Below are 24,675 nucleotides of genomic sequence, written 5' to 3' on the forward strand. Positions count from 1 at the left end.
GTAATTACTTGGACAAAAATAGTCTGATGGTATCACCTTGTGCAGTGTAGAAAAATTTTAATTACTTGACACCTTGTCAGCGTCATAAAATGAAAGTAGGTGAGACTGGAGAATGAAGGTTATTAATGAAGGGAAGAGATTTATGCCCAAAAAGTAAATAGAAAGAAAATGAACCCCTGTAGGGACATGAGAATCGACTTGGTAAATAAGGAGTCGTGAGTGACAGCAGATGTGCAATTACTATAACATATCAAGGTGTGGTAACATCTAGCAGCTTCTTCCACAACTAGGAGAACAGGTCTAGTTTGATTCACTTACAAATCATCTTTTTTTCTACGAGGAAGACATAGACACCTTCCTGACAGGGGGAAACTATTTTCATCATTTGTGAAACCTGTTCCATAGGGTAAGAGCTGTGAGGGCACAGTAAAAGTGCCTGCAAAGTCAGTGCCATTTAAACTGGGAAAGGGAATGAATTTGTGTTTATGAAGAGCAGTTTCAGATAGATAATCCATTGCACAGCACTTTCATGAAGGATGTGACAAATGGCTGCATCTGGTTTTGGGCTGTTCTTTAGTTAGTCTTTGTCTGTAACTTGGCTGCTGTCCTGCAGAATCTTCTAATTTTGTGTTCAGTTGGAAATGAAGATGGAGAACACTTTTTCACTGTGTTACACACTTCCTTTTTCCTCCCTGCACCCAAAACCTCATCTTTCTTTTTGGATTTAGAGGTGTTTTTAATCAAGGGGCAAAGGATAGCAAAAACCTACATTCACTGTGACAAGATCTACTACTTATTGGTGCTGGTAACAGAGGCCAGCAGCAGGACACCTCTGATGTATTTTCTTACTCTTCCATCTCCTGTGACTGACACCAGTAGCGGAGTGACAGTGGTGATCCCAAGAGAAAACAGCAGGAGCAGACACTGGTGCCTGGGGCCCCACAGGAGGTTCTTCAGTGATGCTCTCTGTCATTCTCAAAAGACTTGTCACGTTGGCATCTCACTGCAAATACATTTCACCTGTAAACAGCAGTTTGTCAAAGCTGAACCCAGTTGTAAGAAAAGATTTGCTTCAATTCCCAAATTAATTTAATTATTTCTTTTCCAAAAGCCCAAAGAAATGTTTGTTGTCAACGTTTTTACAGTGGATTTTTATGTCAAACTTTTAGCCAGCTTGTAACTTTTCTCAAGGAAGGTAGAAATTAAATGAATTATTTAACTGTTCTGTTGACATGATTCCAAACTTCCTGACTATTAGTTCAGAAAAGGTTGCAAGTAATCAAGTTTTTACCAAGAATCACTCCTTCAGTCTTGAAAAATCTATCTGCAATGAAGAAACGTTTTTTCCTACTTCTTTTTTTTTTAAAAAAAAGCCTAGCTCAGTTTGCCTTTAAGAGACATTAAATGCGTGTAAAGTTTTTACTCCTGTTTCTTCTGAAACCTCTTCATCATCAAACTACTAGAAATCCCAAATTAGGCTTTGTTTACTTAAAAAGCATATTCAGTGGCAGGTGAGCTGTGATGTTGTTAGAGAGTTTAAAGTCAACGCTCTGAACCTGTCCTTGTTAAATTGTGAAATTTGCCAGTGAAACGTCACCTATGATCAAAATTGTCAGGATTGCCAAAATTATCAGCATTTGGACTGTCCCTACATGCCTTCTTGTCCCGCAGTTACACTGCTCAGAGTCCAGCCCTGAGCCAACAGCTTCAGCACATGGGCTCAGGGTTGGACGATTCCCAGGTTGGTGAAGTCTCAGCAGGGCAAAGAACAGGATAAGAAAGCTGGATGGAAAAAAAAAAGAGCTGAAAGCCTAAATTACCATTAGAGTCCTGACTGCAAGGCTTTGTCGTTCTCTTCAGTCCTTTTCTGAAGCACTTGCTGGAATGGCAGGGGCTGGAGGAGGGTTGGGAAGATTGCAGATGTCTGGCTTGGTGTTTACATGGTATTTAGTTGTGCGCTTGCTTGTGTTTCGGTGCTGCCCAATCTGTGAATCCATTTGACCTATGACAGAGCAGTTTATATACCTGTTTGAAAAGATGTCCAGCCCAGAGAGACCACAGAATCATAGAATGGTTTGGGTTGGAAGGGACCTTAAAGACCATCTAGTTCCAACCCCCCCTGCCACGGGCAGGGACACCTTCCACCAGACCAGGTTGCTCCAAGCCCCATCCAACCTGGCCTTGAACACTGCCAGGGAGGGGGCAGCCACAGCTTCTCTGGGCAACCTGGGCCAGTGTCTCACCACCCTCACAAGAAAGAATTTCTTCCTGATATCTAATCTAAATCTTCCATCTTTTAGTTTAAAAACCATTCCCCCTCGTCCTGTCACTCCATGCCCTTGTGAAATGTCCCTCTCCAGCTTTCCTGTATCCCCTTCGGGTACTGGAAGGTGCTAGAAGGTTTCCCCGGAGTCTTCTCTTCTCTGGGCTGAACAGCCCAACTCTCTCAGCCTGTCTCCACAGGAGAGGTGCTCCAGCCCTCTGGTCATGCAGACCTGTTGACTGAGATCATTTCGCATGTTCACGAAGCTGTATTTTTAAGAGCAGGCTGATGTTACGCTAAGCAATAAATACTGGTCCTGCAGCCTTGGAGTTAGTTCCTTTTGTCAGTATAGACTGAGACGATGGTTTTGGAGTGTTACTTAAAATAACACAGCGCTTTTAAGTCAGACTTAAGGAAGGATCTTTCTTAGCTACTTTAATCTTGTCCATGAAATTGTGGGGTGTTTGTATATTCTTTGGTGTACCTCAAGCTATGTAGCATTAAAGTGTTGCTCCTTGTACAGTTTATAGAATTATTGAGTGAAATAAAAAGGAGCAGGTTTTTCTCAAGCCACTACAAATACCTGACAAATGCAGGTTATTGCTGGTGTGGACTGTACTGCACTAGATGAACGTAGCTACACTGACGAACCTTTTTTAGCGTGCAGCCTAACCGTCTTTTCCTAGTCTGGGCAAATGTTAAGTACAAAAGGCTGAGTGACCCAGAATTAGGGCCCGAGCTCTCTGACAAGTCTTCCTGTTAATGGCTCAGTTCCTCTTTGAAGATAAATCCTATCTCTGGTATGCAGAAGTAGGTTTGTTTTTGACACCGACTCCAGTGTGCTGCAGCCTGTTTGCTTTTCCCAAGGACACAAAGGACAGTGTGGCCTCAATCACCATTCTCCTCCTCACCCTCGGCAGCAAGTCAGGGCATCCGTAGCATCCTCTTGGCTATCATCGCCATTCTTACATACACTGTGATCAGGGTGGTAGTTGCACTTTTTTTTATGTGTCAGTGGATTAAAAGAATGTTTCTGTCATCCTGTATCCGAAAGCACACACAGATACTGAAGGTATGCTTAAAATAAAAGGGATTATATTCATTTCTCAGTTTAAAAATATCTAATAGTGGAGAAATCTACCCCCCAGGAGCTGTATTGGTATAGAGCTAGCAGTTAGGTGTAGGTGCAACAAGTTCACTGAGGAAGGAGGGTCACAGGGTGGTAACTTGATGCTTTTAAGGTGTGCAGAAGCAGGCGTGTGGTATGACCGGCTGTTCTGGAGATATGGCTTGCAGCATCCCACCAAAAGTGCCCTGAAGGAAATCAGGAGAGGCAGAAGAGTGTTTAGAAAGGGAATAAGACTAAATGAGGCCTCCAGATGAAAACTGAATATCTAATATGTAACCTTGACTGAACGAATGTGGCATAAACTAACCAAATTAGTCTCTGCTTAACTTCCTAATGCGCTCTTGCACGGAGATTGTTCGTCAAAGGAGCTGCTGTAAAAACCTACCAGCAAAGAAAGTAGCTTCAACAGAATAACCTCGAGGGATTTGGGAAACTTGTTTTGAAAAATGAGCACTGTTGGAAGGAGACAAATAGACCAGCATAGGAATAAACAGCATTAAAAAATGACCTTAAGAGAATGCTAAGTGCTTACAAGTCAGGAAATGCCAGAACTGGTTTGTGAGAGCCATTGTCGTGCAGCCTGTTTCTAAAATAGTACAGTATCTTGTACATCTTTTACAACCTTCAGTATAAATGAATAATATCTTTTTGTTTGCTATTAATACTTGCTTTTCGGAGATGATTGAAGATATGACAGGATAAGCAACACGGGAAATATGACATGAGCCTCTATTCCTTTAGCTGCGAGTTGTCTTTTACGTAGCTATATGAAAATAAATTGCCCTATTGCAGGTGTCACAGTTGTGCAGTTGAAGCCAATGTCCTCATCAAAAGTGCGCTGAGATGTTTTGGGCACTGAGGGGTTGTGCCTGCCTCCAGCCCCTGGATGCTGCATCTCTCCCTTATCCCTGGGGTTTCTTCCAACTTGAATATAAGGGCTTAAAGCAGCCCCACCAAGTCACAGGTTCCAGATATGGTAACAGACACCAGAGCAGCAGCTTTAGGGATAAACAATTTATCTCTAAAAACCATTGAGGTAACAAATACAGAGCAGGAGTACGATTATCTGGGTTGTTACAACAAGAAATGCAGTTAACTCAGTAGCACAATTATCCAGGTCGAAACGACAGCAGACCCGGTAATTCACCAATACTGAGCTAAACTTGATATCCAGAGGTCTCTTCCAACCTGATGGATTCCAACCTGATTGATTCTTCCAACCTGATTGATCAAAGGACTGGAGCATCTCTCTTATGAGGAGGGGCTGGGAGAGCTGAGTCTGTTCAGCTTGGAGAAGACTGAGAGGGGATGTTATCAACACTTACAAATACCTTAGAGGTGGGTGTCAAGAGGAGGGGGCCAGACTCTTCTCAGTGGTGCCCCGTGACAGGACAAGGGGCAACGGGCACAAGCTGAAACATGGGAAGTTCCATCTGAATATGAGGAGGAACTTCTTTACTTTGAGGGTGCCAGAGCCCTGGCACAGGCTGCCCAGGGAGGGTGGGGAGTCTCCTTCTCTGGAGATATTCAAAACCTGCCTGGACGCAACCCTGTGCAACATGCTCTGGGTGACCCTGCTTTGGTATGGGGTTGGGCTGGATGATCTCCAGAGGTCCCTTCCAACCCTTAACCATTCTGTGATTCTGTGATCTGACCTTGCAAAGACCTACAAAACCATGGTCATAACCATGATTATCAGGCAGACGAGCAGGAAACAGGGCATGGCTTCCTTGGACGAGCGACTCGGACCAGCCAGCGGGCTCAGGGAATTCCCAGTTCCCCGATCAGGGTGTCCTCTTGTTGAGATGTGGAAGCACTATCTGGACTTGTTAATCAACCATCACATCCCACCTCTGGCCCTGCTCTGTGCCAGTTCTTTGGGGCACACGGGGTGCGTAGAGTGAAGGATGTTTTGCTACTGGAAGCTATGTTTTTGTGCTGGAAGTATATCTTCTGTGGACTGGGACGATGCGGATGGCCCCTCTGGCAAGCAGGTAGCTGTCTGAAGTTTTCTTCTGTCTGCCTTTCTGTATGCAAAGTAACTGATGCTTAAATTAACCCGTGCTGATCACGTAAACAAAATCAGGACGCTCAAAGGTGTGTTTATAAATTTGTAAAGTAGTTGGGTTCTCTTCCTCATCCTCCAAATCCCTTTGTATGTATTCATGAGGATTGGATTAGGAGCACATCAGGCTCATTTCTTATTCCCAGACATCACTACAACTACCTGAAGGGAGGTTGTAGTGGAGTGGGAGTCGGCCTCTTCTCCCAGGCAACTAGCGATAGGACAAGAGGACACAGCCTCAGGCTTCGCCAGGGGAGGTTCAGGTTGGACATTGGGAAGAATTTCTTTTCAGCAAGGGTCATTAGCCATTGGAAGGGGCTGCCCAGGGAGGTGGTGGAGTCACCATCTCTGGAGGTGTTTAAGAAAAGACTGGACATGGCACTTAGTGCCATGGTCTAGTTGCCATGGTGGTGTCAGGGCAACGGTTGGACTTGATGATCCCAGAGGGCTCTTCCAGCCTGGTTGATTCTGTGATTCTGTGACATACGTGCTGTTGGACAAAGAGGCTGTATCACTTAGGCTTTTTTAGAGCTCTTGGCTGTTGTCTAAATGCCCTGCAGCTCTAGTGACAGGTAGCACAATTCACCACTTTTTACCCAGCACAAGCACCACTACAACAAAATGTAGTCATTCAGGCAGGCGTTTAAAGGCAATGTCAGGGGGGAGCAAACCCTTGAGGGGTCAAGTTCTGCCAAGATTTCAGAAGAGACAACAAGATCTTTATACAGTTCAGTACTTTTAAAGAGAATTAGCATACTGAATTTGATCACTATGAAATAGCGAGGACCCCAAGCCTTTCTTAGAGCCTTCTGAGGTCCCTTAGAGCCTTCTGAGGTCCCTAACAACTTTTAGGATGTTTGACTTACTCATAGAAGATATCCCCTTTCTCCACGTGCCCAATGCGACCAGCCAAATGTCCGTTTTTCTCTGACATGCTGCAGCTGATCACTGAATATGTGCTGAGACTGCAAAAATGCTTTTATAATCTCAAAGTTTCGCATACAGCCACCTGACCAGCTTCTGCCTGACTCTGCCAGCGTGGAAGCGGGCAAGGCTGGGTGGCAATGGGTCTGGCGTTGGAGAACCAGTTTGGAAAGGCAGGACTACCCTGTTAGTCAGATGGGTCAGCTGTGTTGTGACTTGATACCTCTGGAGCGCAGGTTGCCGCACACCTGCGTGCAGCCCTCTCCGGGCTGCGTGTGCATCGACGCCCCTCACTGCTGCAGTGCTTTCCTGGTGAGCCTCAGGGATTTTGTGGTAAGGCCAGACGTGCCGAACTGCCTCTGAAAGTTATTACCAGATGAGTAGAAAATTAAGTTCTTACCAAGATGGCATGTGAACAGCGTGGTCCAGTGGCACATTAACAGCTGTCGGCATCCTTTTTACGCAGGTGCCTATCGATGGGGTCCAGGAGCCGCCAGCGGATGCTACCAAAGGGCGCTGCCTGCGCCGGACAGTGAGCGTCCCCTCCGAGGGCCAGTTCCCCGAGTACCCACCAGAGGGGGCCTCCAAACTAGGTAAGGCGAAACCTTGGCTGCAACAAATTGATTTTAATTTATAGCTGCAAGCTGTATCGGATGGCACTGCTTCCCGGGCAGCATCCTTGCAGAGGAGCCTGCTGAGGTGGGTAGCGTCACAGCTGGGTGGTGGCGGAGGTCGTGCGACCGTGGCATTGTGTTTAAATGCCTGCCAGCAAAATGACTTCAAACATCAGGATTTATCCAAACGTCAGTGAGGGGGTACCAGAGAAGCTGGGCTGTTGCTGCATACGGGAAGGTTTGTAGCTGTGTTTGTAAGATTATTAGACAGCCCTGGGATTTACAACTGAGAGCTGCTGAACGCAGGTGAAGAGGAATGCAGCTTTTGCAGATAGTTGTAAGTGGTTCCCACTGATTTTTAGAACTGTTAGGTGGTTACGTTTTACCTCACTTTAAGTCTCTGGAATTTCCTTTGCTTTATCTTTTTGTAACAAGTACTGGATAACAGGGTTTTGTCTAACTTACCTCGTGCCTCTTCAGGGTGCAGTTCCTAAAAGAACCAACCAGCTGTCTGCTGCTGTTTGCTGTAATTATACATGTAGAAATCTAGGGAAAGCAAAAGAAAGGGCAGGTATTAAAAATGACAGAAAAAAGCTCTGTTGCAGTAGTTTCCCAAGTCCAGATTTGACCCAGTTCCCCCTCTTTATTCCACCCCACCTGTGTTTGCATAAAGAGCATCATTCCAGCTCTTTCCAGAAGAAAGGAAGACTGAAGGGAGGCAGCAATCATACACAAGTGAACTCTTCTTTCTAGTCCCAGCCTATGCAAGAGCTTTCCCTGGCATAGGCTGATAGGATCTAGGAGCAATTCTTCCCTAGCTCAGCTGTAAAAAATATCAAACCTGGGAGAGAGCGAGCTATAAGGGAAACAGTAATGTGCATCTCTGAACAGTAAAGCAGCCTCGATAACATTGTTATCAAAGGTGAACAGCAAGTAAGGTATTTTTCATTTCACAGGCTCAGCTGGTTTTTATGCCAAAGAATTTTATTCTTTATGTTGCACACAAGTCTTTAAAAATCCCACTCTTCTAGATAGTTAATAAACACATTGCAACTGTAGTACTTATTTATTTCTACTTGCCAATAGCACTATTTAACTCTTCCTTCTTTGAGAAAGGCAGATAGGGTTCTTTTTTTTTTTTGATTTGTTTGATTCCTGGATTAGAAGTCTGAAAAGAAACAGAGCAGGTTGGGGACTTAGGAGGGAAAACTGCGAAATACTTGGGGATGAGTGACATAAACAGAACTCCTATTGGATTTGCTTGTGGCATTTCAAACACAGCTCTAAATGATCATCTTGTTTTGCCATATGAACAAATATTCATTCTTGTTCGGAACTAAAACCGGTATTAAACATGTTTACATAGTGTTATAGGCAAAGTACTTACTCCAGGTGTGTGGCTAGTAAGATGAATGAAGAATCATATTGCAGCCAGTCTGCCCAAGGCAATGAATATTATTTGCAGCTTTGCAAGCTAGAAAGACCTTTTAAAATCTAGGATTTAAATGCCTTCTTTTTCTATACCATGTACAAAAAATGTGTAAAATAATTTCTAGACCTCACTGAGCATCTGAATAGCTGGAAATCCCTGTGTTATGTCTTCTAATTTACATTGTAAACCTTGTAACAGTCTTAATTTTTTTTTTTTTTTTTGGAATTGCAATACAGAATAGTTGACCATTATTTGAGTATTTGCATTACTATAGATTTTACTACAATTTTAGATGTATGTGACATCTTGTAGTGTGCTACTTGATGTACACCTGACAAGAATACATTAAAAGTACAAGAGAAACTCATATCCACATGGTTTTCTCCATATGAGAGCTGCAACTGTAGTGAATATAGATGTCACAAAGTGCATAGCTGAAGGAAGTGGGATGCAGTGGGAGGGGAAGAAGAAAGGCATGGGCTGGAGAAAAATTGAGCAATGCCCATACTGTGAGGAACGATGAGGGTAAGTGGGAGGGAAGGTTATATATAATCTCTGATTGCAGCACCCTAGGTAGTTCCCTTGTTCTCACATCCTGGTTAGAAATGTCTCTTATCATGATTACAGAATTCCTTCTATTGGAAAAAAGGGGGTTGATAGAGAGCAGTGGGAATAGCTTTGTGTCAAGATGTTGAGCAAATGGACAAACCAGTGAAGGAAACCCTTGAACATCTTTATAAAGAGAAAGAAACGGATGGTGGCAGCCAGAACATATCACCAGCAGTACAGATAACAGCTGGACTAAAATAGCTTTGGAATGGACACCAAAAGCTGAAAAGCGCAGCAGAGGCAGCTAAAATATCTAGTAGAGAAATTGCTATGCAGACCTGATAAGAATATCTAGCTTGTCCTAGGGAAACATGTGCATAACATGGCAACAGCAGGCGTTGCATCTTTTGATGATATCTGAAATTGCTACTTGCAGCTGAGCTCCTTAGGGCTGGCCCTAGTGCAGAGGTTAAGGCATAGCAATGGCACTTGCTTTTTTCCCCTAAATAAGGTTGCCATACCTCTCTTGTGATTTATTGATTTGTTTATTTATTAAAAAAAAAGGGGGGGAAATCAGTGATGGAACTGTCTTTCATCTGTAGCACTACAGTTACACCTTGTAGGAAATGTCAAGAGTATCATATGATCTTTTTGTTCATGGAGCAACTGGAACGGTGCGTGTTCTCTGGGGGCTCTGCACAATCAGCAGTAGTACCCATTCTGCGAATTTTTGTGGCATTCTTTATAGCATTGTGCACATGTCCTTGTAGCACCATTCCTAGGAAGTGTGTGGGAGACAAACTACCCACGTTACAGCTGAGAAGTTGAAGCAAGAGATGTGTAACTCGCCAAAGGTCAACATTAAGTCAAGCGTGCTTTACCCAAGGGCTGTTGTAGTCATTCTTGACGTCTCTTTCATTTTTACCCTTGCTGCAGGGTTGGCTCAGCTGTTCGTGAGGCAGCTGCTGAACCACCGTGGTTTACAGTCCCGTGTACTAAGATAGACACCAATTTCCACATCCTTCAGTACAGTAAGCTGTAGTTTTTGATGGTTCAGCAGCTGCTGGAAGAGCAGCTGAGCCATCCCTTCTGTGCAGGCTGAAACCACTAGTCACTCTCGTATGAGAGCCAGAGGGGCGGACACAAAGATAAAACACAAGATAGAAAGTGACTCGTTTAAACAGTGAAAACTAATAAGATCATTTAAAAACTGTAACTCCAGAGGACACTCGCCATCTACTGCTAGCTTAGGAGCTTGCCCGCTGCTTGCAGGCAGTGGAGAGGTTGTTTCTAATGTTGAAATTTATAATTCCCATCTGGAAGGTACATTGTACAGAGTTGTGTCAGCAAGCCTTCTGGTTCTTGGTTAAAATATATGCCCTGGAATTTCCTTGGTACATAATCTGGATCATTGTAGTGATACTGCTGTGTGAGTGAATAGGCACACTCTAAATATGTTATTTACTTGCTAGGATTTCATCTTGGCAGCACTTATTCAGAGGTGCTTCCATTCAGGGAAGCTAAAAACATGGCTGTAATTTCTTCCTAGCTCCAGCTTGACAGCCTCTTTCCTTCTTCATTCAAGCATTATTTTCAGTGGGCTAATTCTGATATAGGCCCTGGAGACTGGCACCTAAATGTTATAGGGAGAGGTAAGATGAAGAAAACTCAAGCTGGTCCATCCCTTGTACTTGCCTCTATTTCTGCTTCAGATCCTGCTCTTTTCTAACAGGTGTATTTACATCCTTTATAAAAGATCATTGTTTATAATAACATATTGAAATTAACCATTCATACAGTAAAAGCATGATTCATGTTCCCACTATTCATACCGTTTGACAGACTAGTAGCAGTTATTGCTTCCTTTCCCAAAATAATCCTCTTCTCTCTTACTCTGCTTCCTTCTTGCCACCTACTCGCACTAAATGAGAGTTGTTAAGGAGAATACGTAGGGAAAGTTTCAATTCTGGCATCTGGCTGCATCTTTGTGGCATTAAGAAGAGATTTTTTGCCTGCATATGTGAAAATATCAGGAGGGATTGAAAGTGAGAAAATGGTTTGTGTTTTGGTTTTGTAATTTATTTATAAATTGTTAGGAAAGAGCATCATCAGGGAGAGAGGTTTTTTGAGATTCTCTGATGCTTAGAAAGGCTCATGTTGATGCAAAAGGATTTTCTTTTTGTATTTGGAGATGAAGTCGTCTGAGAAGAAAATGAAGACTCACGTTGAAACAAGTTAACCCTGTTTTTTCTGTCACATCTATGACTGCTGAATACGGAGGCTCTTGAGACAAGATTGCTGAAAGCAGGTTGGAGGTGAAGATGCTCTTTGCAGATTTTCGTTTTGTCCTCACCTTGAGTCACTAGCATTGAGAAATTTTGTTTTGCATCCAGTCACTTGGTCTAATCAATGGGAAAACATAGCTTGTACCCTCCACCCACACTAAATGCTAGCATGCTTGCTGGTTGTTGCCTTCCCTGATCTAATTGTTCTAAACAATATTAACGTGACATGTAGATGAGGAGCTCTGGTGGAGTGGTTCTGCAATACAAACAAGCAGCCAGAGATGAGAGGAGAGGAGGCAGGGACTCCCTAAACTAACTTTGTTGCTGACAACAGTGTCTGGAACCACACAATTAAAGCAGCTGCTTTTTTTTTCTTTTATTTTCTTTTTTCTTTCCTTTTTTTTCCCTTTTCCTTTTTTTTTTTTTTTTTTTTTCCCTGAAAATATACTGCATTTTCTTGGCTGGGGAGGAAATAGCCACCAAGACTGAGGACAATCTGGGTAAACAATCCTTGCACCTTTTAGGAGCTTCTACACAGTCAGCTCTGCGTATACAGTGTCTACTGTGTGTCACCCTTGCGTCGCTCTCTAGCTCATCTTCCAAACTCTTGTGCTGGAGTCCTCAGAGAACCAGCTGGCCTTTAGTGCCTTAGCCTTCTCTGTAGAACATTAATAGCTGTTACTCAGCTGCTGACTCCCGTCTCAGCTCTGCACCTCTTCTCCCTATCCTTTGGTACAGTTGCATCCACACAACCTACTGTTACCATCTATTCTTCCTTCTTGGGAGGAATCTCCTGTGCCCCGATGAGCTGCCATTCTCTGAGGGTCTCTGTGAAGATTGCCTTTGCCACCACTAACATGGCAATGGAAGAGCAGTCATGCTGATGCCCTATACTCAGCACTGCTGACATACTGGGAATACTGGGTCCAGTGTTGAGCCCACCGCTTGAAGAAGGATGTTAAGAATCTGGAGATGGTCCAGCAGAGATCTGCCAAGGTTGTTTTGTTCAGGAGTATGTGACCCATGAAAAGAGGCTGAGAGAGCTGGCCTTGTTTAGGTTGGCAAAAAAAAGGAGGCTAAGGGGTTGATCTGATAGCCTGTGACTACTTGAGAGTTAGCGGTAATGGAGTCAAACCCTTCTCAGTTGTGGTAGAGGACAAAACAAGGGGGAATGGCCACAAGTTGCACTTTGGGAGATTCAGATTGAGAGATTAAGAGAAAGTTTGGCACCAGGAGGGTAGTGCAGCACTAAAACAGGTTGCTCAGCAAGGCTGTAGAAACTTCATCCTTCAAGGCTTTCATGGCTCAGCTGGACAAAGCCACAGCTGACCTTATCAGGTGTTGGCAAGGCCCTGCTCTGGGTGGAAATTAGGACTAGATAACTTCCAGGCATTCCTTACAACCAGTGTTTCACTGGTTTCTGTTTTACTTTCTGTCCCTTTTTAACTTTCTCTTCCTAGCACGTGTGTATCTGCCTGTTGTCATAAAGCAGCTGTAGCTTGTCTCATGCAGAGGCTTCCCTCATTGTTTTCAGCCTGTTTTTTGAATGAAGTAAAACTGATGCTGTATCTCCGTCCCCTCCTTTCTCCAATATTTGTGTCTCCCAGCCAACAAATACTGAATTTGAGAGAGAGATAAAGGTCTCGGAAGTACTAAGTTCGTACAACTTTCATAAAAATAAATGGCCTAGTGTTCACATGGGAAGGAGACCGGACAGCTTCTGATGAAAACAGTATTGCAGCGTGTGCTCTGGTTGGGAGATAAGCACTAAAATGCAAATAGATAAACTAGGCACCCTTACTTTCTTGGTCACACAACTGTTATACAGAGGGCACCTAATCTGGAATTCTAGCTCAGTGGTAAATCACCAAGTTGGATTTTTTCAAATCTGGATTTCCTCAAGTGAAGCACAGAAGGGAGAGGGCTGAGTTTCAAAGCAACTGCAGCTATTGCTACTTGTTCAGAAAGACTGAGGCCGCTAAAATTGATTTTACAACTCTCAACAACTTCAGGAGTATACTTTAGAGATAATAAATAAAATCTACCTTCTGTACTGTGGTGAACTACATGTACGATTTTGAAATCTGGTGAAGATGAAATTTTTGAGCTTCAAACGTTACTTTTAACTTCCTGATCCTCTGGCTTAGTTGCGTAGTTGATAGATTTTCATCTTAATGATCGCCCCCTTTGTGTTCCCTCAAGCTCAATTTTTCAGTAAAAATTCCCCTGAACTCAGAAAATTCTCTATTCACGCAAACAAGGGAAGAAGTGATAAAAATGTGGCACCAATCTGTTTTGGTGCCAGATCCATACTGTATTGCTGTCAGGCGGCCAGTTAGCTGTGCAGAAATCCTGCCTCCGTCCTGTTGTAAAAGGTTATGTCCAGAGGCTTGGAAATGGAGTGAGCAACAGCGGATTAGTTAAGTGCCGTCTGGTTTCATCGCTGCCTGGTACGTACCTCTTACAACAGTTGCTGCAAGCGGCTGCTGAGCCCTCCTACGTGAGGATGATTGCACCAAGAAAATGTGCAGCCCGTGCTCTTCCTTCAGGTAAAATCTTGAACAGACATTAGCTAAAAAGATTTCTAGGGTTATCTCAATAACTGCTGTTTCTAAGACAAGGTTGTTTGCATTTAAAGCACTCAAAGCTGAGCCTTGCTTTCTGTAGATTCCAGTTGGAATGAGTACTTGGTGATGAAAGAATAAATAGATTTACTCTATGCTCACCACGTAATTATGATCCTTGTGCACTAAGGTTTAGGATAAATACCTGAAAAGGAAGGTTACTGCTTTGGGGTGGTGAGGAGAGGGAGACAGTCTGTTTTGGAAGAAGAGAGATTGATTGTGACCTGGTCAATGAAAGAATCTGCAATGCACCAATCTTTACGTATTCAGTAAAGATTTGCTTAGGAAAGATGCAGGAATTTGACATAATGGACTTCATAACAAAGCTGTGTGCTGAAAAGAGGGACACCCTTCACCTTCTACCACCCAACTTTGCCTACAAAGAATATCTGTTGGAAAGTGAGGATGAAAAGAATGCCGTTTGCAGGTCCCTGTATCTCAGCTGTAGGGATTTATGATGTGTCTTGAGGAAAGAATTTTCCCAATAGCACTGTCTGCTTTTTCACCGTGTTGCTATCTGCAAAATATCCATCTTCTGTCAACTGTTGTGCGTGGCAGGGATGCAAAACCAGAGCTTTTAGTTTAGCCCTCCAGTTGAGGGGTGTGTTGTACGGCTGTGTCTCTGGCAGGAAGATGGACTCAGATGTGCTGACTTGACTTGTTTGCAGCTCTCTGGGTTTGCCCGCTTTGGGCCTGCACGAGCGTGTTTGTGTATACACGCACAGAGAGACATGTGAGAGATTCACATCCTCCCCTGTGCAGACCCACGAGTCTGAAGGATTAGATCCATTACTGTCCATTGCCTTTTTTTGTTTAAATTAGCAACCCTCCATGAGTGGTTTGGGAATTACTGTGGTTTTTTTTTTTTCTTTTCGACCTGTAAGTGCTTTGTACCAAAAATCTAAATGGAAAGGTCCCCAACAGTGGAGCGGCGATGCTCTACAGTACAGAAAGCACCGTTCTGCCCGTGTGTGGCCCAAGAACCAGCCGTGTTTCTGTGCGCTGCAGGTGGGTACTGGGCACGTTTAGCCGCACGGCTCTGTTCTTCACTGCCCTGCAGCCCTGACCTGACAGTGTTGCCAGAACCCACGTGTGTGAGCCTTTTGTGAGCTGAGATCTGAAGCCTTTGGCTTTAGCAAACGAGGGTTTGCTAAAGACTTTATCCTTTGCTTCCCTCTTTAGTGCATTGGGTCATGATCTCCTAGTGCTGTGACTGCTGGGTATAATTAGTAGGGATTGTAGCTACGCCAAGATCGATTGAAATTCTAAAACTTTAACTGTCTTTAGATGACATTGTTTACCCATCATGTTCTATCCCAAAATGCAAATACATGCAACGTGCGAGTTGCATTTTTAAAAATCTCCTGTGAAATACAGCTGCTTTTGGGCATTGTTAAAGAGCCAACGGGCTACACAGGGAAACACCTACTGCGTGAAAAGTGTCCTGCTATCTTCTGCATCCACAAAAGAGGTTAGGAAACTTTGGGAAAAGCCCTGAAGTCATCTGAAATTTGGACAATGTACAGTGCAATTTGCCTGCCTTGGAAGGATGAAGAATTTAGACAACTCTGCTTGAAATTAAAACTGACTCCAGGGAGGCTGGAAGTAACAAACAGGATGCCTGGATCTCGGTGACATTCCCCCTGGGCAACTGGAGTTATTTGTATACAGAAAATTGCCAAGCTGCTATCTTTTTCTTCTTCTATAACGCAAGCGAAGCCGAAGGATTTTTGTTTTGTTCTCAGTGCTGCTGAAACTTTATTCCCTTGCACACAGATCATCTGTGCTGAAAGCCAGGTTTCGTCATGAAGCAAATTTTATCTGTTTAGATCTTAAACCTCTTTAGAGCAGAGAGATTAGCAGGGCTATGAACACATAATCTTAACTTTCTAGTATAGACACATAATCTGTTAGGGCTCTTTTTTCCCCTTGGAAATGTATTATTACGTCCATGCCCACTACTTCCAGCACCCACAAAAAATCACTTTAGAGATTTTAAACTTTTTTTGTGTGAGCGTAAAGAACACTGAGTAGAGGATGTTGTGCAGTGTAATAATTGCTAAGAACTGGTAGCTCTTGGACCATTTGGGGCAGATTTGTTGACTGTATTCTAACCAAACCTCACTTTATTATGAAGGAAGCTATCATTTTCCCTAGTTTTCTCAACAATGACGATAAAAAGTTATTTATGAAATTATTTAAAGAAATCTATCTTAAATCATGCATGAACTTACTGTGGATTGTTAAATTTTGTAGGTTCTTTTTTATAGTTGTTTGATCTTGTGGCAAAAAGTAATTACACTTCACCCAACCATGTATACTTGCCTTTTTTCCTTCAGTAACAACCGGCTTAACACTTAATGGAAAATTAACCTTCCTACAGCCTGAATTTTCTTAAGTCTTGTGTAGAGTTAATTTGAACTGTTGAACTAAATTTAAAAATGTTGATGTAATTAAATCTCGTTCAGACTTCGGTATTAGTTATGGAATTAGTTGCTCTGTTTATTGCTTTAGCATAAATTGATACTCAACAATGCAAATATTTATGAAATTGGATGAAGTGCATCTAGTTTGAACTTTGTATAAATTAAATATACCGAGTTCTCTCTCCCGTGCAGTGTGCACACTCCTGTCTCCCTGCTTTGCCACCCTCTTTGCTGCCGGTTCTACCGCGTGCTTGCCAGGTGAATCGATTCGACTTCACGAAATCACGGTCTCACACATGTTGTGTTGATGGGTTAGCTTTGAATCTGATCTGGTAGATGTTCCAAATAACCCTGCAGCCATGTGGTAGCTCCGACACAAAGGAGATGGTGGGAGCGTGTTGCTTAAGGACAGTAGGAGAGCCACATTGTTTCTACTCCTGCGCTCACCCCTAGTAGCAGCCTGGAGTTACGGTGGCTTGGGTGTAACATGAAGCTGCTCTGCGTGAGCTTTGATCTCGCCAGTGCACTTACCATAAGAGCGGAGCCAAGGCAGCAGAGATTTGAACAAGGGCTGTGCAAGACTTTCAGAAGAGCTTGTGTTACTACCCACTTCTGCCACAGCTGAAGTCTCTGCTCTCACATTCTTATAGCTACTGTTACTTGAACTGCTTCTGGTATGTCTGCTTGCCTTGCAGTTAGGGCTCATGCCTTGCCTTTGGAAACTGTTTCATTAGTGTTGCACATTTTTCTGTGCTAGGCACAGCCTGAAGTTCCCTATCTCATGCTAGCTATGCATACATTGTGTTACAAGTTAATCCACTTGTGTAGCGTTCATGTGTTTCTGTAACCTTGTCATAGTCCAAACTTCAAAACAAGAAGAATACACACACGATATTTGATGGACAAGCCTGTACAAACAGTGGGAAGAACGTGGAGTCCTTCTGGAGGACCACACAAGTCTTGCTTCTAGGAACTTTAAAGAAATAGATTTGTTTTAAGTACGTGCACTATGATGAGTAGGAAAACCATCACATTTTTTTATTTTAGTGAAGCTTGAGACTGTCACTTCTGCTTTTTTTTTTTTCCCCCTTGGTTTTGTGGTGTTTCTGGGAGGTTTGAAGCAGTCTCTTCTTCTCTCATACCTCCCTCTTTCTGCAGCGTACTTCCTCCATGTCATGGTGTGTTGGACATTCTCATAACAAGCGAATATGGACAAGCAGGGTTGGCTGCTATTGTACTATAATAATAGGTGAGCTGCCCTGTGTGTTATCTCTGAAGTGCTGAAAACTTGTGAGTTCTTGTATTTTTGTTCTGGCATTATGGATTATTGTTGTGGCCTTTGGCAGGTTTCCTTCTGTGCATCTGAGCTCCCTGTGCTGAAATATCTCTGAAGGTATTCAGTGAAAGGCTTTTGTACACCTGCATAAGAAGTGCTGAAGAACTTTTTGTCGTTGCTACCCTAGGATCCAAAGTTTTGGGGGATTTTCTTCCTTATAATTAGTTCTGATTGAGGATGGCAGAACTTGCTAAGTAAGCTATAATGGGGCAAGAAATCCATTGTCAGTTATATATTGGGTTTTTCCATGCAAGACCTCAGGAGATTTGTTTTCCATCAGGCAGTAATATTCTTATGTCTTCAAAATACTCTATGAACATGAGGTAATTAATCTCCACGATACCTCTGGGAAGTAGATAAGTAGAGTTTTTAAAAAAATAAATAAAAGCAGCAGAATTTTTGGTATTTCCTGTGCTATCTTGTGATATTTACACTTCACTGGGGCAGTGACACACCTCCTGTGGGTGATCTACTTTTTATTGATGCATAAATAAAAAGGTTTGTAATATATGAGGTGACTTAGGTATTAAATTAGACTTATTCAAGCATGTACTGGATATTTTGCTAACCTGCTACCCCTTTTGTAAGTGATCACTCTTTCATATCACAAGGGGAGGAAAGAATTATAACCATGATTTTTATCTGCAAAACAGACAAAAATGTTTCAGCAGCGCAGCAGAGAGATAATTTACTTAAAAGAAAAATAATAAAGCCACAGAGGAAAAGTGGGCTATTGAACTCCGCTGGAGTTCATCAGAAACTCTTCTAACAGGCACCTCTGTGTCGCAAGCAAATCCCCGATTCCCAAAAGAAGCCTTGGAGATGGAGAGGGCTGTATGTTCTAGCAGTGATTAGTGTCCATTAAGATTCAACTCCGTGTCCAGTAAAGTGCTTTTGGCTACAAGCTAATAATTCTTGGTGCATATCTGAGACTGCTTTATCTTGTGCATATCCAGTGAAGAATTGAAGAGTTTTCTGCTTTTTTTTTTTTTCATCTCAGATGAAAATATTTCAGATACAGATATTCAGATAGATATTTTGTTGACAAGCAACCTTTTTTTCAGCAAGTTGGATGTAGTTTAGGTGAGAATCTGAACACTGAAAACTCCAGTCGTCTCACTTGTTCCTCACCAGTGGTCTTTTCCCACTGTTATGTGGCATGTGTGGGCTGAAATGGTAGCAGGAAAGTCTAGAGCAGCGGTCACCAACCTTGCTGACCCAAAGATACCGATGTTGCGCAAATCAGGGCAACGGTTGGACTCGATGATCCCAGAGGGCTCTTCCAACCTGGTTGATTCTGTGATTCTGTTACCCTTTGGCTGCAGATGGTGTTGGGCATTGCTGGTCTAAAGGCTGGGAAACCCTAACAGAGCCTCCAGAGGCTGATCACTTTTGATCCTCGTTGGATTAGTGCTCTGGTCTTGCCTTGACAGTGAGGGTGAGGTGTTAACCATTCCACCCAGGAGCAAGCAGGAAGGATTTAAAGAATGGTTTTTTGTTGGAATTCAGAGACTCTCAATTTTGGAAGAGACGTTCAGCTCATATCACAATAATATGAATTTATTCAGATTATCAGTGCTCTAAGGTGTTAGAAAACCTAATGATGTTTCTTAGTTTTTAAATTAATTTCCGATTCCTTTGCATAAGACTAAGTATTGGAAACTTCGCTGAATACAGACAACTGTTTCTTCAGATAAATTAATCTGGAATATGCTGGATATATGAAGAGAATGTTTATTAAAACATTTTTCTAGCAGCTTCTCTCCCTGCATAATTTGGCAGTTTAAAAATCTTCTGCGAGCTGAGTGTTCCCATACGCATTTCTAATTTTAACTAGTTCAGATAGATCGTAGGAAGATAGACCTTAAGTCGACATCTCGCCTTTAATTGTAAATGATTTATAGTAAAAGAAGTAGATTTCTGTTTAAAATTTAGAATTTTCTTTTTCACAAAAGGTCCAGCTCTCAATTCTTTACTTTTTATCTGTTCTGCTCTAGTGCTTTTGCTCTGCTAATAGGTTTCTTCGGCAGCCGTCTCGAGAGACAGGAGCTGTGAACGTGCCTGGTCTGAACAGAGGCAGCAGAGCTGGCCAGGAACTAGTTAATTCATTGCACTGGCATTTTTCTTGAGATACTGGGAGGCAACCTCCTGTTCTTCCAATTCAACAGGCCTTTTTTTATGACAAGTAGGATCTTACGTGTGTCAGAAGATTGGTTATTTGAACAAAAATCACGTGGTGAGGTAATATTATCAGGGGGTTTAATATCTTTGTCCAGTGTCACAGCCTTTTGGAAACAACTTTTATTCCTAGACTTCATAAATTGCATTTCAAATTCCTGAAACTGGGTAGATTTCTAGAATACTTCAAAGTACTTGTATGGTGATTCTGTTTGCCTTTTTTCCCCCTGATTTTTTTTTAATATCTTCCTAATTTACTCTCTCTTCCTCAGTCTTCAGCAGGTGTATTTGCTTGAGTCAGCTCCTTCAGCATTTCAGAAATCTTGTTTTCAGGTCCGTACAGCAAGTTTTAGGGTTGACAAAAACAGATATCGGGTCCAAACCTTCCCAAGTCACTAAAATGGCTTCTTTGGAGGAAACAGGCAGATCACGGCCTTATTTCAGAGCTGGATCCAAAGTTTAACCTTTCTGTTTGAACCTGATTTAAAAATATGGGATTCCTAAATGATATGAAATGAAAAAGCAAAACGTGGAAACAAAAACCAGAAATGTAATCACACACTAAAAAAAAAAAAGGGATTTGCCCATAGAAGCATTAGAACTCTTTGAAGAGCTGTACAGGCTAATTTTAATGTCCCAGTCCTTGATTTTTCCATCTTTTCTATCGTGCCCTGTGGTATACATGAATTGTCTGATGTTGCTCCACCCTCCAGAGAGATGCTTTTTCTGTGGTGCTGCGAACGTAGTTGGTACAGTGCTCTGGAATGAAGCGCTCTATGTAATTACCGTAGTATTTGGGGTTTTGGCAGAGCAAGGGTGGTGAGAGAGAGGAGATTGCAATCACTTCTAAGCTGAATCTAGCAGAATCTAGCTCAGCTGAGATCATGAGACCGCTTTGCCCTGCTGTTTCTGGGAATCAGGCATTTCTAAGCAGCAGGTCAAACCAATTTGTCTTTTAGAGGGACTGTTTATTTTGTTACGCTGCTGTTAGTGATGGTTTTCTGACGGGGTGTCTGTTCTGGAGCTGCTGTTCTGTTCCAGTGCTAGTCCTGGTGCAAGATCCCTGAGTGTAGTTTAGCAAGTGGCTTTAGAGGGCGAGGGAGCAATTATAATTTTCTGTTATTTATTTTGCAGCCAGTATTGTTCAAGCACACATTCAACAAGTTTCTTTCCCAAGAGACTACGCTGTGCTTTTCACGCAGATTTCTCACGTGAGCTTTGGCAGGGGGTAGGGTGACCAAAGCTACTGTTTCTTCCAGGGGAAACCCTGTGAGCGTGTGGGAGGTTATTGCCTAAGCTGTGCGCAGAAGCTCATGTTAAGTAATCCAGTGAGAAAAAAGGAGATGGGGTAGCATTAGTGGAAAAAAGGACTGAATCAGAGGAGAATATTGTGTTGCAAACAAATGGCAAAATTAGAGTGAAATAGAGAGATTCAACCCCCCCAACCCCACACACGCTCTCAAGCACTGCAGAGGGTAGGAGAGAGCGTGCAGCCTCTTAGCTCTTCGTGAGCAATTTTAGCCTGTTTAGCAACAGGCTGAACAACTTTGCATTCCTCTGGTGTGCGTGCTTGTCTGCTCTGGTCCCTGACTGGCAGGTGGGATCTGCTGGGAATCAAACCATGGACTTTTAAACTGATCCAGCTTGACATGCTATTCTCAGCAGGGGCATTATAATGTGTAAGGGACATTATGATGGCAGCAGTAACCAAACTGTGTAGGTTCTTGCTTCTGCGCCTTAAAGAGCAGCTTTTGTCTTTTTATTTTACAGCAGTGCTCTACCTGGAAGTTCAGCTCTCAGCACTTCTGAAATAAAAAAGAACAGAGCTCAGGAAAAGGCTTTTGGTATCAGACTTCACCATTTCACTTTCAAAGCCATAGATCTTGGATTGAATTTAAAGAGGGGAAAAAAAAAAAGAAAATAAAAAAAAAGGCAGCGCAGAAAACAAAGGGGGAGAAAAAGTTCATTGTTTGTTTAAGTGACTCTCCGGGGCTTTTTTGGTACTGTGTATTTCCTAAGCTGTAGAAACATTTGAAGTGAGTAATGTCTTCAAATAAAGTGCAGTTTTGTCAGACACATTCAGATGTAGCTCCTTGTTCGGCTGACAAAGCCACGTTTTCATCTCGACTGGCTTCTTGTAGTCCAGACAGCACATGCAGTGATATCAGCCTCTTAAGTTTCCCTGTAGCTCATTTTAGACCTGGAGTCAGCTGCTTGAAATGCCCGAATTTTCTCAGCATCGGATGTGTTTTTGCTTAACAGGAGCCTCCTCCTGCCCACACCCCCTTCCACCCCACCCTGAGTGCTTGCGCTGTCTCTCAGCTCCCCCACCCTCCCTTGGGACAGGAAAAATGAAGTGTCTACCCATCCCGGGTAGGTTATGTCGCCGTTTGCAGGGCGGACGGCGTGCATCCCATACGCTGAGAGGAAAGGCGAGCGACCGAAGGGCGGCTATTGTTCAACTCGAGCCAAGGAGCTGAACAGAGAGACTTAAGCTTGACGGGCTTCAGCTCTGGCTTTTCTGCATTCCAAACCGTCTGAGGCAGAGAAGACAGCGCGGGAGAGAAGGACGCAGAGGCTACGCTGCCTTTCTGGTTGGCATGGTGGCAGGACCATGGTAGAGGTATTAGGATTACCGCAGAATGCAGTTCACAGGTGAGAGAGATCCCTCCTGACACGGTCCATGCAAATAGGGGACTGTCTTGCTGCAGTAATTCCAGTGAGGCGGGACTGGGTAGGAGGCACGGAGGTATTTTGCTGGAAATTTAAAGTGACTAGACTTAAAGCAACTAGAAACTTTTTTTCCCCCCTGTTGCATGTATATATCAACTCTTTTCTTCATTATTTCAGTTTTATACGGAGGTTTTTAAAGAGATTTTACACAGATTTAATGTGATGAATAGAAAAGTGGATTATTGGTACTTTTCTGCTCACTAGTACAGAAATTGTTAGTATTCAAACAATGGGTAGATGCGAAGATGAGAAACAAGTTTTTGTAATGGCTTTCAAAGTTAAAAATCTAATTTATTGCTACTTTAATCATTAGGTTAACTTTTCTCCCTCCCCCTGAAAGCCTTTACTTACCTGCCATAAGTCAGTACATTTTTATATGACATTGGATTTGTGGATAAGGCTAGATGTCGTTCTTCAAGGACAAGCTGTGGGAATGTTTTTCAGTGTTTACTTGTGGCTGGCATTGTGTGTTTTCAGCATACGATATTGCCAGCCTTGCTTCCTGTCCTCCAGCAAGTGATGGTAAATCAAAGCAGTTCAGGGAATCCTACAGGTTACTCATAAAAACAAGAGGATTTGTTTTCTTTTCGGTGTAAAGGGCACTGCCTTAGCAATGCCACTTGTTTTTCTAGCAGCTTTTGTCTTAAAATGTATTGTTGAGTGAGACTGAGCTAGAAAACATTTAAATTTCATGCCTTTTGATACAGCTAGACATTTTTCAGTGGCTACAAAAGCAATAAATGTTGTCTAAGGAAACCAGGAACAGAAACTCCTGAGTTAAATTTTTTTCTACCCTGGAAACAGCCTTTGATAGGTACTGATTATGAAGTCCTCCTTAGTCATTTTCCCCCTCATCTGTAGACCAGGGAGAATACTAATTGCTAACTTGGAGAGACTGTTTTTGTTAGCCTGAACCAATGAGGTTGTTCTGCAGCTGCTTTTGAATTACATGATCAGAAAATGAAAACCTTCTGCCTTAGCTTTTTTTGGACAAACATGTGTTTCTTTCAAAAACAAGCAAACTTTTGGCAAACTAATCAGAAAAACACGAGGCAGCACAAGCCTGGTCCCTTCCAAGTTTCATTTAGGTGATTTTGGGGTGGTTACCAGGAGGTACCCTTTAGAATTTCCCATCTCTTTTTGGGGCTCTTTCATACAATTAACATGTTAATAGGATAGTGAATTAAAAATACAATACTGGAGAGTTCTGGAAGGCAGACATGAGCAGCAGCTTACATTCCTGCCAACTCTTCGTGTTGTGCCTAGCTTTATCTGATACTCTGTGGGTGCTCTCGCTCTTTCTGTCTCTCAGAATCTGTGGAGAGGGGAAAATGGTGTAATTGTAACGAATCCTTGAGGTGACTTCTGTCAGAAAGATCTGTCATGGCTCTTTAAAGCTCATGGGAACAAATCAGCTTGGTTTGTATATGAGCTGGAGGAAGGGGCATTCTGATATACTGAGGCTTGACCTGCTCCTTGCCATTTTCTGATGCCTGGGAGTAAGTACCGCACCAGTTATGTCATATTGGAAGTCAGAGAATTCTGTGATGCAGCAGGATATAGGGTATGGATGGCATTTGTAAATGGCTCATTGGCAAGAGACAGATTCATTTTCCAGCCTGTAGAGGTACATACCTTTTCAAAGCTTTAGTTCTCCACAAAGGGAATACTTCCTTTTATCTAGATTTCTTGGCTAATTGGCACCAGACAGCGCAAGTGTTTTTTAGGAGAGCTAATAATGGTGGGATTTCAAACCGGGCCAATGGCAGAAGGGAGACCTAATGATCCCCTTCCATTTAATTTTCTACATATATGAGTGACTGCTTCTAGTAAGGGAGAGGGAAATCTGCACAAGAAGTCGGCAAGCAAATGATGCAACTACAGTCAGTGCTTACAGTTTCAACAGTCTCATCTCCACATGTTAAATGGTCACCAGACTTTGACTAGATATATTATGGATTTAATGAGAAATGGTGCCGAAATTGTCGTGGTAAACATAACTGCAAAAATTGGGTTGCAGAGTTGTGTAATAGCTGGTTATCTGAGCGGGTGATGGCAGCTACAAATAGCTGTGGTGAGGCTGTGTATAGTTCCCTTCCCTAGCTGAACTGCGCTGC

The 24,675-nt window shown here is 42.8% G+C and overlaps 1 protein-coding gene across 3 annotated transcripts in view; it reads left to right on the forward strand.

Moving 5' to 3' along the window:
* Nucleotides 1-24,675, forward strand: part of RASAL2 (RAS protein activator like 2) — a 151,126-nt gene that overhangs the window by 49,596 nt on the left and 76,855 nt on the right. For all 3 annotated transcript variants that reach the window (XM_068417103.1, XM_068417104.1, XM_068417105.1), the window contains exon 3: nucleotides 6,848-6,974. In XM_068417103.1, the coding sequence (XP_068273204.1) occupies nucleotides 6,848-6,974 (127 nt within the window). The remainder of the gene's footprint in view (nucleotides 1-6,847; nucleotides 6,975-24,675) is intronic.

Source organism: Nyctibius grandis, chromosome 21 (genome assembly GCF_013368605.1).
Source record: "Nyctibius grandis isolate bNycGra1 chromosome 21, bNycGra1.pri, whole genome shotgun sequence".
Lineage (NCBI taxonomy): Eukaryota > Metazoa > Chordata > Aves > Nyctibiiformes > Nyctibiidae > Nyctibius > Nyctibius grandis.